Genomic DNA, 16,814 nt, shown 5'->3' on the forward strand with positions numbered 1-16,814 from the left:
AAGGTAAGCTAAAGAAAAAAAAAATGAACTCCGAACTTTCCACAAATGTCCCAAAAAACGAAGCCGCTGTGAGGGGCTTCGAGCTGCGCCTGGTCCCTCAGGTAACGGCGCTTTCCATTGGCTGCCGGAGTAGCCAGGGCTCCTATTGGCTGCCGCACGCTGCAATGCTTCCGATTGGCTGCTGCCCGATCCGCAGCCCCCGGGCAGCTGCTGCTGGGGGTCTCGCCAGGCGGGCTGCAGCCGGAGCAGGACACACCGCAACGCCAGCAGGCGTCCAGCGGTGCTCGGTGTCTGTCGGCGTTTGCAGTTCAGACAGACAAATTGAATCCAAATTGCCGGCGATTTCCACCACCTGCTATTTCTCCTCTGTTTTCCTGGATGGATTTGACAGCGCTTTCTTTCCCCCCACAGAGTTGGAAAGCAAAATGCTCAGCTGCCCCTTGGCCATCTCCGTTTCCTTCCACAGCTCCAGCCTTGTCCCTCTTTCTCTCCCCTTTACTTTGCACCAGGCTCTCCCTCCTCCTTTCCCAGGCAGCTCGCAGCAGAGACATGTCACCCACCAGCATCACCTGCTTCCTCTCACTCCAGATGGCTGCGGATGCACTGATCTGCGCGCATGCGCGGGCGGGGGCGCATCACCGGCGATCCCTCCGCGGGCAGGACCGCATCACAAATAGTTCCTCCTGGCGGATCACTCCGCCTGCGCATGCGCATAATCGTTGATCCCTCCGCGGGCGGGCCGCATCGCCGCTGATCCCTCTGTTCTGAACGGTATCGTGATGTTGGCTTTTTGCATGTTCCATCATTGTTAGGAATGGACTGTGATGTTGGTTTTTTCATGTTCCTTAATGTGAGAAAAGCTTTGCCTGGGTTCTGTAATGTAATGCTGTAGAATGTCTGTAGTTTGGGTGCTCAGTTTGGGAAGGATGGGGGGGGGTCTTCACATTCCTGGAAAATCTTATCAGAAGAACCCGAAACCAGGCGGAATGGAGCCAAGGAAAAAGATAAGACTGATAAAATGATACTCAGCAACTCCAAAGAATTAATGAATGATGCATGATGGTGATGAATAAAAATAAGCGATGTACTTTTAAAGAGGATCTTTTGGCTGTAAAGGTGCGCCTTTGGCTCTCTGCCGAAGCACCCGGCCGTACCGCCCTTTTTGCTGTTGTCTCTTAATTGTCCCTTTTTTTAAACTTTCCTTCAAATTTTATAAATAGCGAACCTCGTTTCTCACAATTTGGTGGCCCGTACGGGGATAAAGCCTCAGCTCTGGGATCTCCCGGGGAACCCAGAGCAGGGGGGTGCCCCCGCCCGCTTTTGGCGGCCTCGCTTTGTGCTTCCCGGCGGGGTCAGGGGGGTTTGCAGTCAAACACCCGGAGGGCAAGAGAGGAGACAAAGCAACAAGAAAGGAAAGAAAAAGCTCCCTGAGGTACCGCGGTAATTAAACACGTAAAATCTTGTGCACGAAGACTCCGAGAAAGGTGAGTATTTTTTCTTTCCTCTTTTTGGGGGGATAAGGGGGATGAAAGTGTGTGCATGAGACGCGGGCTGGTTACCCCAGAGCTGCGAAGCGAGTGTGGAGCCTCTGAGGCTGCGGCTCTGCTCTGCCGCGAGGGAAGCAGTCAGTAAAGAGGCGAAGCCAAAGATAAAAGGAGTGAGAGAAGCCCCGGGTTAACTGGGACGGGCTTTCAGGGAAGGGATTGGACTCCTTTAAGGAGGGGAGTCAAGAATTTCCTAGTATTGGATCCGAGAAATTTAGGGTTTAAGACTGCCGGATTGAGGGTTCAAAAATTCGAGACATCCGGGCTTAATTCTGCTAAATGGAGGGTTAGTTCCGAGACATTTGGGTTTTGAGACTGCTGGATTGAGAGTTTAAAAAAAATAAAACAAATAAAAATTCAAGAAATCCAGGCTTAATTCTGTCAAATTGAGGATTACTTCAAGAAACCTGGAATTTTGGGCCCAGGGGTGAGCATTGGCCAACAATTTGAAATTAAAAGGTACCTAAGTCTTGTGTGGTTGTGACTGATAGCACTTGAGAAAGAGAAGTTGGAACAATAAAAAGGAGTGAGTGAGAATGAATGAGAATGTATGTGATAGAAATGGTAAACCTTGAAATAGAACTTTATTTTCTGGAAGGAGGCATATTTTATTAAGAGGAGGGAACTTTTGTATTCTAGGAGAAGAAAGGGGAAAGAGGTGGTGAGGTTTGAATAGTTGTTTTGTTGGTTTTTATTAAAAAGGTGGGAAACAAAGGCCTGGGAAAGATAGATAAGATTCTGAGAAAATGGGACATAAAACTAGTAAGCAAGAGTCAGGGAATAAAAAAGGGAATAGAGGCGTGCCAGCGGAAATACCCCAGGAAAGCCCTTTGGAAGTTATGTTAGCTAACTGGAATACAAACCCAAGTACAAAGGAAAAGAGCAAAGTCAAAATGATCCAGGTTTTGTATGTTTGGTTGGGCCGAGAAGGAAGTAAGATCCGACCGTGTCTTCTGGCCCAGACATGGCTCTTGAAGTCTGGATCTGTCAGGCTTTACAAGTATTTGTAAATTCAAAAGAACTCGTTAACACAGAAGAAAGCAAGTATGCTTCATGCTGGGTGGGAAACAGAGTCTAAGGGGATAAGAATTTTAAAGTTGTCCGAGACCCAAGGAAAGGAGCAAAGGGAAAACAAGAAAGAGAAGGGCTGGGAGTCCCTGGAAGCATCGCCCCCTCCATTCCCGCCTGCCTCGCCCCAAGCCCAGGCTCCTGTGGCGCCGCTCGCAGCTGCAGCGCCGCTCCCGGAGCCCGAGGTCCCGCCTGTGCCGGCTCTCAGGCACCGCCCGCGGCTCCACCGCTTGTCCCAGCGACGGCGGCTCCGTCGGTAGCCCCGCTGTTCCCGCCGCCCCCTCCAGCCCCTGCGGCTCCAGCGGTAGCCCAGCCCGCCGCTTTCGGTGTCCCTGTGCCCGGCCCTAGCCCGGCTCTCCGCTCCACACCAGCCCAGCCCGCCGCTTTCGGTGTCCCTGTGCCCGGCCCCAGCCCGGCTCTCCGCTCCACACCAGCCCAGCCCGCGGCTTTCGGTGTCCCTGTGCCCGGCCCTAGCCCGGCTCTCCGCTCCACACCAGCCCAGCCCGCCGCTTTCGGTGTCCCTGTGCCCGCCCCCAGCCCGGCTCTCCGCTCCACACCAGCCCAGCCCGCCGTTTTCGGTGTCCCTGTGCCCGTCCCTAGCCCGGCTCTCCGCTCCACACCAGCCCAGCCCGCCTCTTTTGGGCCCCGCCCCGGCCCCGCCCCGGCCCCAGTCCCGGCTCCGGCCCCGGTCCCGATGTCCGCGGCCGTTCCAGCAGCCCCTGCCCCCGCTGCGTTCTCTGCCGCGGCTCCATTGAACCCGGCTTCGGCCCCGCGGGCCGCGCTGGGCCCGCCGGCAGCTCGGAGTCCTGTCGCCGTGGCTGCTGCGGACCCGTGCAGAGGCTCCACGCCAGGCTCTGGTATCGGCCCGAAGAACTGGTCCCCTTGGAGGTTCCGGCAGCAGCCTCCGCCTTTGCTCCCCCGCTCCTGGAGGAATCGGCCTCCGAGAGGATTCCCACCTCCTACCCCCCCTCCCTCCCTCGCCTGCACCGTTCCCCTGGCAACGACCGCTTCTGCTGCTCCTCTGAAAGGAGAAGCAAAACACCAAAGTTCCATCTCGAGGAACGAGCCCTTTCAGAAGGAAATAATATCTGTAGACGGTTCTTCCAGATGTGTCCAAGGAAAAAGAATGTCAGGGTAGGCTGTAGTTGATGGGGTGACTATGCACACTGGAAGATTTAGCACACAAGAAGGGAAATACATCTACTGATTCAAGGTACGCTTTTGGAGGGGTGCAAGCCTTTGGGAAAATCTGGGAGGAAAGGGGATTGCTTGGTTCAGAGGGAAAGGGGCTGATGCAGGGGAGACTTGTTTTGGAGGTTTTAGAGGCATTGGAATTGCCTGAAGAGAGAGCTGTGGTACATAGGGGGGGACAGCGGGGGGATGGCCTCAGAGATGGGAGGAGGGAGTTTAGCGGATCGGGGGGGCTGAGGATGCTGCAGAGAATGGGATAAAAAGGGTTGTGTTAATTTTGACCTCGAAGAGCGAAAAATTGGAGACTCCAAAATTCAGTGAAACAGAGGAAAAAGAATGAAGTAAGAAGGGGGGGAAGGCCAGACGAATGTGGAAAATGGAAACTTCCTGACGGAAGGCAGTTACTTCATAATATTAGAAAACATGCATCAAAAACTCATTGGGGTACTAAGGCTTTGTGTGATCACTTTCTAAGGAATTATGGGGGCATTGGAATTTATGAGTTGGCTAAACAAATAACTGAAAGATGTATGGTTTGCCAAAAAGTAAATAAGAAGGTGATGAGAAAAACAACTTCAGGAGGTCGTGAGTTGGCTCTCCGACCATTTCAAAGTATCCACGTGGACTTTACTGAACTCCCCCAAGTGCAGAGGTGGAAATTCTTGTTAGTAATAACAGACCATCTTACCCATTGGGTGGAAGCTGTTCCCAGTGTCAGAGCCACAGCCAATGTAGAATATAAAACCCTCTTAGAACAAATTATTCCTAGGTATGGAATGATTACTAAGATAGACACACTTTACATCAAAAGTTTTACAGCAACTAACTCAAGCCTTAAGAATAAAATGAGAACTACATACCCCATGGCACCCACAGAGTTCAGGATGGGTAGAAAGGATGAAACAAACTTTAAAGAGAACCTTAACTGAATTAATAATTGAAACTCAAATGTCATGGGTAAAATGCCAACCTCTGGCTTTATTGAGAGTTCAGACACAACCAGGTCAGACCTGAGAGTGTCACCTTACGAAAAGATGGTTGGTGTTGAAGATGAAAGTTTGGTAAGAAAGTTTTGCAGATATGTGGGCTCGGCCGAGAGCTCTCTGAGTGTGGAGCCTGAGGATGGGACAGAAATGAAAGCAGGTTTTGATGTAGAGTGGAAGATGTTTGCTGAAACATTGATCACTAGGGGACATGGGGCTCTGGGGAGGGACTGACAAGCTAAAAGAGGGAAGCTGAAACTTTCCCCCCGGCACCCTACACGCTGCCCCGCCTGCTCAGGTGCCCAGGTGCATCCGGCTGCTCCCTAGCCCCTGCTGGATGTTCTAACCGTCGTTCCTGGAGGGACACCCGGGATGCCTCCATTGGCCCCTCTGGACTAGGAGCTCCCTGTGCAGGTGTGCCCCGGTAACCCTCTGAAAGCAGCCGGTCATGCCTGGAGCTGCCGCACCTTGGAGCGGGGGACGAGGTGGAGAAAGGTCCTGCCGGTCGTTCCCTCCCCTACACGGGCCGTTGTCTGCCCCTGAAACACCGGGGTGCCGGGCTTTCCTTTCTGTGGAAAAGAACCGGCCTTCTCGTCCGGGTGCCCGTGGCCAAAATTGGGATTCTGCCTCCAAAATTCCCTATGTCCTAGGTTTGTAATTACTGAGGAAATTCCCCACAGACTATAAGCGATTACTGGTAATTTTTCCTCTGTAATCATTACTGAATTGTGTTTCTGTTGAAGTGTTTTACATATCCCTTAAGGGGTCAGGGGTTTAGCTGGGTTGTTTATGGCTATTCCTGACAGGCCCAGACTGAACCCGAGCACCCCCCTCGCTGGTCCACCCTGAATTTCAGTGAAATATTGATATCGTTTATTAATACTCCCTTTGCCTGCTACTCACTTTTTCCCTGTCCATCCAAGGAGCAGATTTACTCCATCTTTTGTTCCCGAACACAGCTCTCCAGCCCAAATGCCAGTTCTCACAGACACAAGCTAAGCAGAAAACTACTGCAAGTGTTGGCTTTTAAAGTAAAATTCTTATTACATCTGGCTAAATGATCAAAATAGATACAAATATTGACAGTCATCGGAGGAAAGCTTTTCAGAGGAGAATATACCCATTTTGCTAGCACTGATCCCATTTTTACAATATTACATTCTTTTGGGTCTGGGAATCCTGCTCATATAAGACATCTGAAAGTTGGTATTTTGCAATTTGATATTTTGAAATCGGGTCATTTTGATATTTTGGAGCTTGATATTCTGGTATTTTGAAATGGAATTATTTTGGATTTTGGAACTTGGTGTTCTTTTATTTTAAAACCGGGTTACTTTGGTATTATGGAACTTGGTGTTCTGCTATTTTGAAATTGGGTTACTTTGGTATTTTGGAACTTGGTAGTCTGGTATTCTAAAACTGAGATTTTGAAACCCGGTTTTCTTTGGTATTTTGAAATTCGGTTTTCTATTATTTTGAAACTAAGTTATTCTGGTATTTTGGAACCTAGTTTTTTGTATGCTTTTGTGGATTTTTGTATTTTTGTAGGTTTTTTGTGGGTTTTTGGGAGGTTTTTTTGTATTTTCATAAGCTGGGGGTTTGATATTTTGTTACCTCTGATTGGCAGGGGTCTGGGACATCCTAGTTGAGTCTCTTGGCTTCATTTGCCTTCTTCCACTACAATTAACCTGGTACGGGAACTGTTAAATCGCAGACTATACAGTGAGACACTTCCTGAAACAGAAATAAATTCCGGCTGCAGCAAAGCCCACCACCACATTCAGAAACCCTTCAGCAAAGCTGTTAGAAAAGCAAAGATGATGTCTGGTGCTTCTCTATTGATTTGTCTTGTAATAAAATGAGTAATATTTGGAGCAAGTTGTCTTGCATTGCAAAGTTATTTTTACATGTTTTAAGTGAAAAATATATGAGATGTTTCCCTTAAATTCTTGGGGGGCCCCCCCCTTTTTTTTTTTTGGTTGGATGACACTAAAATGAGAAGTGCGGAAGAGAACCATAAGGCCTATACATAGGCTTTTAAAATATGTAAAATTATAAAATATGTTTGTGTTATTCAGGAAGTCAAAGCACCTGGTTGCACAGCGTTTCTGAGCTTGATTTTGACTCTTCTGAGGAAAGCTTTCATACCATGGAAGTAGTTTTCTCTTTAGCCAGTACCTGTTAGAGGCCTGGCACTGACCGATGAGGTTGCTGCAGCTGTGTCTAGAGGAAGCCACAAAAATGGAGGGCTGGAACACCTGTTCCATGAAGAAAGGCTGAAAGAGTTGGGGTTGCTTATCCTGGAGAAGAGAAGCCTCCAGGCAGCCATTACTGTGGCCTTTCAGTATGTATAGGGGGCCTTTAGGAAAGATGGGGACATACATTTTAGTAGGATCTGTAGTGATAGAAGGGGTGATGTTTTTAAACGAAAAGAGTATAGATCCAGACTAGATAAGGAAGAAATTTTTTACAGCGAGGATGGTGAAATACTGGCACAGACTGCCCAAAGAAGCTGTGGATGCCTCATCCCTGGAAACATTCAAGGTTGGACAGAGGTCTAAGAAACCTGATCTAGCTGAAGATGTCCATGCTCATTGCAGGGGAAGTTGGAGCCCATGACCTTAAATTGCATGATTCTATAAGTAACAGACAGCTGTGGTGGTACATCCCTCCACCCTGCAAAGAATCAAGAGCTACCAAATTATGCTGGTAACGTCTTTTCAATGGGCATCACCCAAGTTGTTCAGCATCTGAAAGACAAAAATTGGTTTCTGTCCTTCCTCAGCCATGCTACAGGTTTGGTAGAGAAAACAGGAGGCTGAAAATTTACTGCCTCTATGCAACCAGTTCTTTTAAATCACATTTCCATACAATACCTTGTTCGGTGGCATTCTGTGTCACAGTTCCATATACCATAGCACAACCCAAGCTTCTACACACAGAGCAGGACTCTACACAAAGCTGTTATCACTTGAAGAGCTGTCCCCTTCATAAATTACTATCTGCAAAATACAATAAGACAGTTCGGTTTGAAGTCTTCCCCTCTTCCCCCCCACCCCCTCCAGCCCCACTCCTTAACTTTGCTGCACTGCTACTTCTTGTGATACTTGTAGCACTGCTGGGAGCAGTATCAGGTCCTCAGTTTGGAAGTCTTAGGACAAGGCTCTGAAGCGCCACAGCTAACTTGAAGAAGACCGAATAGTAATACCAAAGTCTGAGTTACTAGATCAATTTACTATAAATTGCTGAAAACTCAAAATTTAAAAAAAGTATCATCTATGAATGTGAAAACAATGCAAAATTTAAATTAAAAATATGATTTAGGAAAAAAAAAAGTCCCAGACTTTTTATTCTTTTTACCTGGTAGCAAATCTTTATCAGTATCTGCCAGCCTATATGTATTTATTGTAGTGCAACATGAAAAAAAGCTTCTCTGAATCCTCTCATGTTTCCTCCACTTCATGCTAAGCATGCATGTACATTATGCACAGGCCACTAGATCTCAATGCAAGACAAGAAAATCCAAGGAAAACATTAAGTTTAAAGTCCCATTTTTTCCATTTTCTAGGATTAAAATGCAAAGCTTTCAGCTAAAAATTGAGGCTCTGAACACAATTTTTCTACGCAGAAACTAGACTTAGAATTCAACTTAGCATTTGACTTAACATCGTCGGTATACAATAAGCATAGGTGTACAGAGCTGGCCACACAGCAATTCTGCCTGAAACAAAACTACTTATTAGTTTATCCATCTCAAATATTTAAAGCATGTGGCAGAAGTAATTCAAAGAAATCCAGGGTAAATTAGGCACTGTGAATGAAATTCATATCCCAAAATGAGAGTAGTACTAATTTCACTTTATACCAGTTTAGGTGGTGCACAAGCATTATGCAGACTTGTCCACCTGTACCCCAGAATGGATTTTGTCATTCAGGATAAGCTTTCACTACAGGTTTGCTAGAACATCTGGAAAGGCACCACAGAAAGTTGCAGCAAATGTGGTATGGATCACATGCCTGCCTGTGTTTCACATCTGGAGTAATCTAATAGTGGGGAGGGGTGTCACCCATTACAGAGAGAACATGTGCAATCACAGTTTTAAGTCACACACTCTTTTCCAGATTTATCTGGGATTCTGAGAGCAGCCTGAAGGACAAGCTTTAGATTATCACCTTTCAGAAAACATGTGGGAATTCAAGACATTTTCCATTATGCTCCAGAATACATAGATAACCCAGTCTGCTCATGTAGCCTCACTGCAGCCAGACCCTTGTTTAAAGACAGCCTTTCTGACCCAGTTTCTTCCACTGGACTTCCTTCAGATGTTGAAAAACACCTGCCTAAGGCCAAGCACTCCAAGAGGCACTCAACTATTTTGACTCTCAGATGCACCCAGTCAGTGCACACAAATGAGAAGAAAAAGGGAGAATAAAAGCACTTTCTGTCCTATCTAGTCTCATAGATGGCCCAAGACAGATGGGCATCCCAGACTGCAATGTGCAGCAGAGGTTATTTAGTGTTGCGTGGTGCCTTCCCAGATACTGGAAGCAGCTTGGCTAGTACTCTCCTTTATACAAAAATCTAGAAGTGCGGAGTTTACACGGTGCCTCAAAGAGCGTTCCTGGCTCTTCTGCCTGTTGCCAACTGACACTGGGAATGAACCATGAAAAGCAATGTCAGAAGTTATAAAGTTCTAGATGTGTGTTATGCTCCAAAGATACGCATTCCAGTACTTGTCTCCAGGCACCCTGAGCTGGAAAACAAAACAACTTTCTACTCCTTGTGAGTTAAGGGAGAAACTGGGAAGGAGGAAGAAAAAAAACCACACAAATGGGAAGACGACACCACCACAAGTCCCGTGGAAAAAAATCAAATATACAAACAAAAAACCCAGACAAAAACCAACCAAGAACCTTAGCCTCAGATTCCTAAAGGAATTCAAAGGAACCCAAGCTGCATAACTTGATGCGATTGGTTTCATATTCAAGACTACACTTAGAGTTACAAGGTTACTTGACCATTGCTAACGTGGGTATTTCCTAGTACGAACGTCCACGTTTTGTTTCTTAACACAAGGTGGCAGCATACGGCACCTAAAGCCTACTGGCGCCACCTCTGATAAAGCCAAACAGAGCTCAGTTATCTAAGTACGGCACAAGCTGCTCTCTCTGAAGTCGAGAAATTACCAGAAATCTCTAAAGTCTGCACAAGAGAACTCTGAGTATAACTTTATCACCTACTACCATTCGGCTATATCTGCTTTCAAAAGTAATTGTAAGCTACCACCATCCTAGAGGAAAAGGGTAAAATCACTGTCCCTTCTGTCCTGCCAGTCAGTGAAGTCAGGTCACCAGCCTTTCAAGTCTACGAACAGACTTTCCTTCTCCTCTTTTACAAATGCAATAGACCCTACCAGAAAAGGCATAAAGAGTAGCCCTAAAAGAAGAGTCTGGAAGACCGTTCTTTCTATGCGGTATTCCTGCTTCAGAAAAAGGAAGTGTTTCCAGTTTCTGAGCATTTGTCTTCTTCACACAGAAGACCTTATAAAACCCACCTTGCAAGAATACTGTGTGGTTTGATGTTTCTAATGAAGCCTGTATGCATTTATGTCCTGTTAAATTCCATTTAAGTGAAACAACATTCTCTGGTAAATCAAGAAACTTAAAACGAGGCATTCAGTTTTGAGTACCTCTTCCAGCTCATTTTACTCATTCCGGGTAGGGCCAGTTTTGTTCTCTTATGAAGCTGATTTCTCTTTTAAAAAACAAAACCAAAACAACAACAACAACAAAAAAAAACCCTAGCGCTTTTTTGTTATTATTTTTACATGTACTTTATAGACCCATCCACCTTGGGCAAACCCACATTTGCTGTGCTGACAAACTTCCACTATCACAGCTTTGATGTGAGACCTGTGTGCTGGGTAAATAGTTATTATGATTCCCTCTCTTACCTGCAGGACATCACATCAATCAAACGGATTCAAAATCCATTGCACCAGCTGTTGAATTACCAGCTCCTGGGGCACAAGACATGGGCAGTTCAGGATCCACATGGAAAAAGTCTGGATCACCATGCCAAGGGACTCCAGAAGACTGTTCAAGGACATCTTCGGTGACAGCTGGCAACAGCTGTATTGTGAAAGAGGAATCCTGTGATAAAAAAAGTGCAAGTCTGATGACAAGGAACGATTCTGGGGCAGACTCTTCAAAGAAGGCAAAGGCTTTGTCACTGAGCATAATACCTGAAGTCAGGTTTGCATAAGGGAGACAGAGGTAGGCTGTAGTGACATCCAACATTATTATTAGCAATATGACTGCCTAAGATTATGACTTGTCAGACAAGCACAGATGATAGGAACAGACAGGGAGTTTGGGCAGACTTTTTGGAAATGCTAGTTTATCTCTATTAGTCTTTATTTGAGTGAATACAAACAGTTGGGAAAAAAAACTAAAGTTCCTGGGAAGAAAGTTTAGTACATTAAAACAAACCAACCATCCCTGTCAGGGAGGCCTTAGCCTTCAATTTCATGTTTTGGATAAGGTCTCCCTGACAGATTTTGTTTCCTTGGGTTTTGTTTGTTTGAGATACTTTTTTATGCTCTTGCTACCAAACAGTGGACCAGAAATGCAGAATGACCATTTATGGCTAGAAAAAAAAAATGGTGCAAGGAAGAGGGATTCAGAATCATTAGGAAATTAGAGAAGCCTTCAAAAATAGAAGGACCCTATACAAGATATATGTCCTTCATCAGAAGCCACATGCAATCAGGGTGCTGAAATTGACAATAAAAAAAAGAGAAAAGGGGGTTGGGAGGGTTTAACCTAAGAATCACAGGAAAACCAGCAAGTGTTGAAAAGCACACGGTTTTTGGTCATATACACAAACTTTTGTATTTTCCTAAGTATAAAAAGCATTCACCAAAACACAAGAACAGTTCAACATCCTTGCAAGAGCAACAAAATCCGGATATCTACTACAATGGGGCATTTAAACTTTATTTTTTAATAAAGTAGTAGCATAGCTTGAAAAGTAAAAATATTTCCTAGTGACAGGAAAACATTTTAAAGACATCAAATCAGCAATCGTGCTTTATTACCTACTAGAAAAGGCTAAGAACCAATCCAAAATAATTATTCTGACAAAGGGGAAGGACAACATCCCTCAAAACGTGGAAATTATGGTGAAATACAGAAAATCAAGACATGGTCATAAGCTGTCATATTAAAACACAATACGGCAGGCCAGAAATATGGCTTGGGGAAAACCACTCGCAGACAGGAAGAGAACTGGTGACTCCTTTCCCTGCCATATCAGGGACTGCAAGGTCTATCAAAGAATTCATAAAGCAAGCTGATGGTCAAAATTTAAGGGGGCACCAGAAGTGATTGTCACACCCGTTTTGTTTCAGACAAACTTGGAAACGTTTCTGTGACATAAATTTCCTTTACAGGTGTTACAAAATATTTTAAACTGAAATATCTGTAGAACAGATTACAGAAGGGATTAAGCCATCAAAACAAATAACAACTAGTCATGAGGCCATATGGTATCCCTTCCGATGCTTGACTTGAGGATGAAATAACAAGCACGGCATCTGTGGTGTTTTATCTCTGTACTAGGGGACGGGATGGTACCATACGTAATGTGATTTTTTCATTGAGATTTTCAGACAGCTCCAGGCTTAAAAATCCTATGTCTGCCCCAGGCATGCTAGTGCAAGCATACTAGTAGAGCTAGCTAGAAGAATTTGCACATACATAAGTAGTAAATGTACATAAAACATCAGCACAATTTTTGCAAAGGAAATTTGTGCCTGACAAATCCTTTAGAACTATTTGGAATTATCAGTGAACGTACAGACAAGAGAAATTCACCTGATGTACTGTATATGGATTTCTAGAACCTGTTCAGTACAAACCCTCAAAGACTTAATCTGCGTTGCGTGGGACAACAGGAACAGTTCTCCCATAGAGAAGCAACTCATTAAAAGGCTAAAAGAAATTGAATAAATGGCCAGTTCATAGTTGAGTAAAAATTGCCAGTAGATTCAAGCAGAGATCTCTGATTAGCCCTAGGAAACCATACTTACAGAGGATTTGAAAAAGTCAGGTGAGTAGCGAGGCAAGAGATTTCTAGCAATGTTCTCCTGCGTAGTTAAAAAAATGTCCCTGTAGGGTTGCTGCAGGGGCTAGCAATATTGCCGGAACAAACAGTAAAGCTGCAGAAGCATTTCGGTGTGAATAATGCAAAAAATAAACAGCAAAGACGCACAGGGTATGGACGTTCAAAGTTTGAACATCGAACATTGAATACTGAACAGAGAACCGTTATGACCAAGAGGAGATCTTGAAAATTAATAGGTTTAAAAGCTCATTGCTCAAAATTCAGATAGAAGACTTGGAAATACTTGCAAAAGAATAGAAAACATAGGAGGGGAAAAAAATAACGTTACAATTAATCCACACTGCTCCTCCATCTTGAATATGGTGTATAATGCAGACCTCTACCTCTCCGAAATGAGAACAGTAGGTACTAAAAGATATACATGTATGAAATGAGATACAAATCAGCTGCTGTACAAAACAGACTCTTCTTCAACCAGAGAGCAAATTGGGACAGGCATGACAAAGTTCAGCAGTTATCACAGAAGTGATATTATTCATCGCTTTCTGTAATAGAAGTCTTATGATGTGTCAAATGGCGTTAGGAAGTATCAGGTTTAAACACACATCTCTCTCCTTCTTTATGCAGCACCTGGACATTGTAAAACTCATTTTTCCATCAGATACTGTGAATGCTAAAACTTGGCATAGCTTAATAAATCACTCAGACAACGTCAGATGAAATGTGCAAAGACAGGACCTCTAGTTCATGAAACTTATCAGCCACAGGTCACAGTCACGAGAAAAATATTCCAGGGCTGTCTTGGACAATGGACCAGAGATTGAACTCCTTTTGACTATGGAAAATCCTTTAACAAACACCATCAGTCTTTCCTTGCTTATTAACTACTATATTTTAATGTAGGCATGCTTTAAAAAAAAAAAAAATCTCACGTCTTCATTTTATGACCCTAGAGGTCTGTGCCACATTACGACTACAATTAAAACACCTCAGGTGGCTTGTTTCGTCCACAAAAGACCTCCTCCCTAGGAAAAACGTGAGATGTATGGATACCTTCTGCCATTAAATTCAATGCTTCACAGATGTGTTCCAGTTCATTTGAATGCATCTGGAGCTTCTTATAATTCTCAAGCTTTTTTCCACAAACAGAACTTAAGAATCATGGCCGAGACCTTAAATCACAAGTATCTTCAGAACAAAATGCTGCTGCTGTACATTTCCTTCAACTTTGTGTCATATTTCCAACTCCGGTTCTCTGGCTAATTAGGAAGAAACCTTTCAGACAGTATTCTAAGAATCTCTGTTGACATTTTGTTCAAGGGAATTGTTAATAAGATTTACTCAATCGAGCCTGTCCCTTCATTTCCTTATGCTCCAGTGTTCTTTCAGGTATACCAAAGAAAAATACTGTTAAAACCACTAAAAATGGTAAAACTAAATTCATTCACTCCATAGCTTAATCACACTTCTTTGACTAATGTTTAGATTTTACTAAGGTGTGTTTAAAAGTATTTTGAGGGTTCCCTAAGGCTGCTATAACTAGAACTCCTGTAAATGCAGGCAAACCTGGACACATAGTTCCAGTTCACACACTAAGCTCACAGAATGTCACATGTCGGAATGCAGCAGGCAGTTCAGTGACTTGCTACGTAGCTGGGCACATTCTGGTAGATAACCTGAGAGCTACACACACCTGCGCAGTCAAACCAGTGCAGCAATTAGGATAAACAGATTTTAGATATTCATTATGTAACATGTTTTCATGAGCTTCTAAAGCCATCCCCAAATAACCTTGTCAGATTGAAGAACAGCCACTGACATAAAAAGCCATGCTCAGTCTGTTTAAGAGTTTTAACTGCATCTTACCAAAAGGATGAAAGCATTCACCGCCTCTTAACGATCAAATCGAAATTCTTTCTCCCCATCTCTCCAACTCTGATGTTCGCAGATCTATTAGTGATCAACAGTTGTACTGTTAGAGGAGAAGCCCACTATCACGGTAGCTGGGGTAACAGAAGTTGTGTCATATTACTCAGGTCAGCCTAAGAGAGGACACGAATAGCAGAACTTTCAGCTGTCAACATTTACTGGTAGTATCATTGTGTAACATCATTTGTGTTTGGAGATACAAAAACGTGGTAGGAAAAGGTCACAAAAGAAAAAGATAAGCCTATATGCTTGCTAAAAAAGAAAAAAAAAAGCCCCAGAAGCATACTTTCATAATGCTTTTTGTATTTATGGAAGCAAAATATACACATTGAAAATACTTCTGCGTAACCGTCATTTTTGTTATGATGGTGCCGAAAAATTGAAGCCTGCAAAGTGCTAGAGATTATGTATAAGCATCAGCCTCAGCTATTTAGAAGAGAGACTTTCATTCATCAAGACCATCATTAGTCTATCAGTCAAGGCTGATTTCTAAAAACAAAGTTCCTTTGATTATAGGAGAAAAGCTTAACTATTAAAAAAGTTCTTGTTCTTTAGCTATATCTCACATTTCATCCTAGAATCTTTGTGCACTTTGAAACATACAATCTCTTTTCTAGGTTTAACTAGCACTTATTAGGGCTACATTAACCTAACGTACACAGGTAAAAACATGGAATGTTTAGCTCAACGACCACACCACCAAGCGCTCTTCATAAATATATTGTCTGCACTCAAAACTCTTGAGGATTCTAAAGTCTACTGGGCCACAAACAGAAAAAATTTGAAATAGAGTCACTTATACCAAAAAGTCAAATATGCTAGCCCCAGTTAATTGTGCAGCTTGCTTTAGAAGGGGTCAGCCCTAGTTAATAGTTTGGTTTAGAAGGGGTCAAAGACACTCTTCATGAGCCAGCCTTCAGCCACTGCACTCAGCTTCACTCAAACCGAACAGTGGTGAGAATGTACTTGGGGGCAGCCCTTCTAAGGACATATGCCGCAGCTCAGATTACCTTCAGTCTGCGAGCTACCAGTTTAGAGTCTACAAAGTTATTTCTCTTGGGGCTACCTGAGGTCTTGCTCAGATGCACAAAATCCGGACGTGTACGAGTGAAATCCCTAAAGGAAAGAAAGGCCCATGAACACATACCTCTTGAGTACAAAGTCTCTGCCTACAGCTCTCTCTTCTCCGTGTTGTCTCGTCTCTTCAGTCAGGGCCCATAAGCTACTTGGTAAGAGCAATTCGCGGTCACAACAGAAATACCTGTAACAGTTGCATTTTACCAGCTTTCTAGAAAGTCTCCAGTGGCATTTCCAGAAAATAGGAGGACACAATCCAACAGGCCACACAGCGTACCACACCAGACACTGCACTCCGAGTATGCCCGAACTAATTTTTAGCTCCTTATTTCTAAGGGGAAAGAAAACTGAACAATCATTTTTCTCTAGTGCAATTAAAGCAAAAAACAACCACCTAGTCGAGGACTATCCACACTTCCCCACGTGAACAGTCGCTTACAGAAAGGCTCTGCAGAGGAAAAGGCTGGGTGGACAAGGTCAGTGGCCTCTGCAGGGTAGACTGCACCCTACCTATTTCGGAGGCGTATATGAAGAGCGACTCAGTCCCTATTAACGAAAACGAACAGTAACCAGCAGCGAGGAAGCGCTGACGGTCGGCCTGCCCTCCAGCGGCCTTTGTGAGCCCCACGGAGAGCCGCGGCCCGCCGCTCGGCCCACTGCGGAGCAGAGACTTCCGCTGCCCGGAGCCGCGAGCCCCGTAATCCACGGCTGGTGCGGAGCCAGCACCCTCCCCAGAGAAGGCTTCCCGAGCCCACCCCAAGAAGAAGGGGAGGGGGGCACGGGGGGGGGGGGGGGGGGGCGGGGGAAAACGGGGGGGGCCCCCGCGGCGCAACCGCCCCGCAGGGGAGGGGGAGCAACACAAAAAACAGGGAAGGGTTAGTACCAAGGGTGGGA

At 44.7% G+C, this 16,814-nt stretch overlaps 1 protein-coding gene and 1 long non-coding RNA gene across 2 annotated transcripts; one reads left to right on the plus strand and one right to left on the minus strand.

The window, feature by feature from the left end:
* Nucleotides 1-2,622: 2,622 nt before the first annotated feature.
* LOC121658781 (basic proline-rich protein-like) lies at nt 2,623-7,231 on the plus strand (the record flags this gene model as incomplete). The annotated part of the gene is made up of 1 exon (XM_042016066.1): nt 2,623-7,231. A coding segment is annotated over one exon (1,128 nt), but the record flags the coding sequence as incomplete, so codon positions are not given.
* A 1,388-nt stretch (nt 7,232-8,619) lies between these two features.
* LOC121658782 lies at nt 8,620-16,709 on the minus strand. The gene is made up of 4 exons (XR_006014038.1): nt 16,431-16,709; nt 15,991-16,104; nt 14,781-14,956; nt 8,620-10,939 (listed from the first exon to the last, which is right to left on the minus strand). It is a non-coding gene; the product is annotated as an uncharacterized LOC121658782 (long non-coding RNA).
* Nucleotides 16,710-16,814: the final 105 nt, after the last annotated feature.

The sequence above is a fragment of the Corvus kubaryi genome, unplaced genomic scaffold, assembly GCF_017639235.1.
Source record: "Corvus kubaryi isolate FWS band 111438036 unplaced genomic scaffold, C.kubaryi_AGA036_p1.0 split3-37374, whole genome shotgun sequence".
In the NCBI taxonomy this organism is placed as follows: domain Eukaryota; kingdom Metazoa; phylum Chordata; class Aves; order Passeriformes; family Corvidae; genus Corvus; species Corvus kubaryi.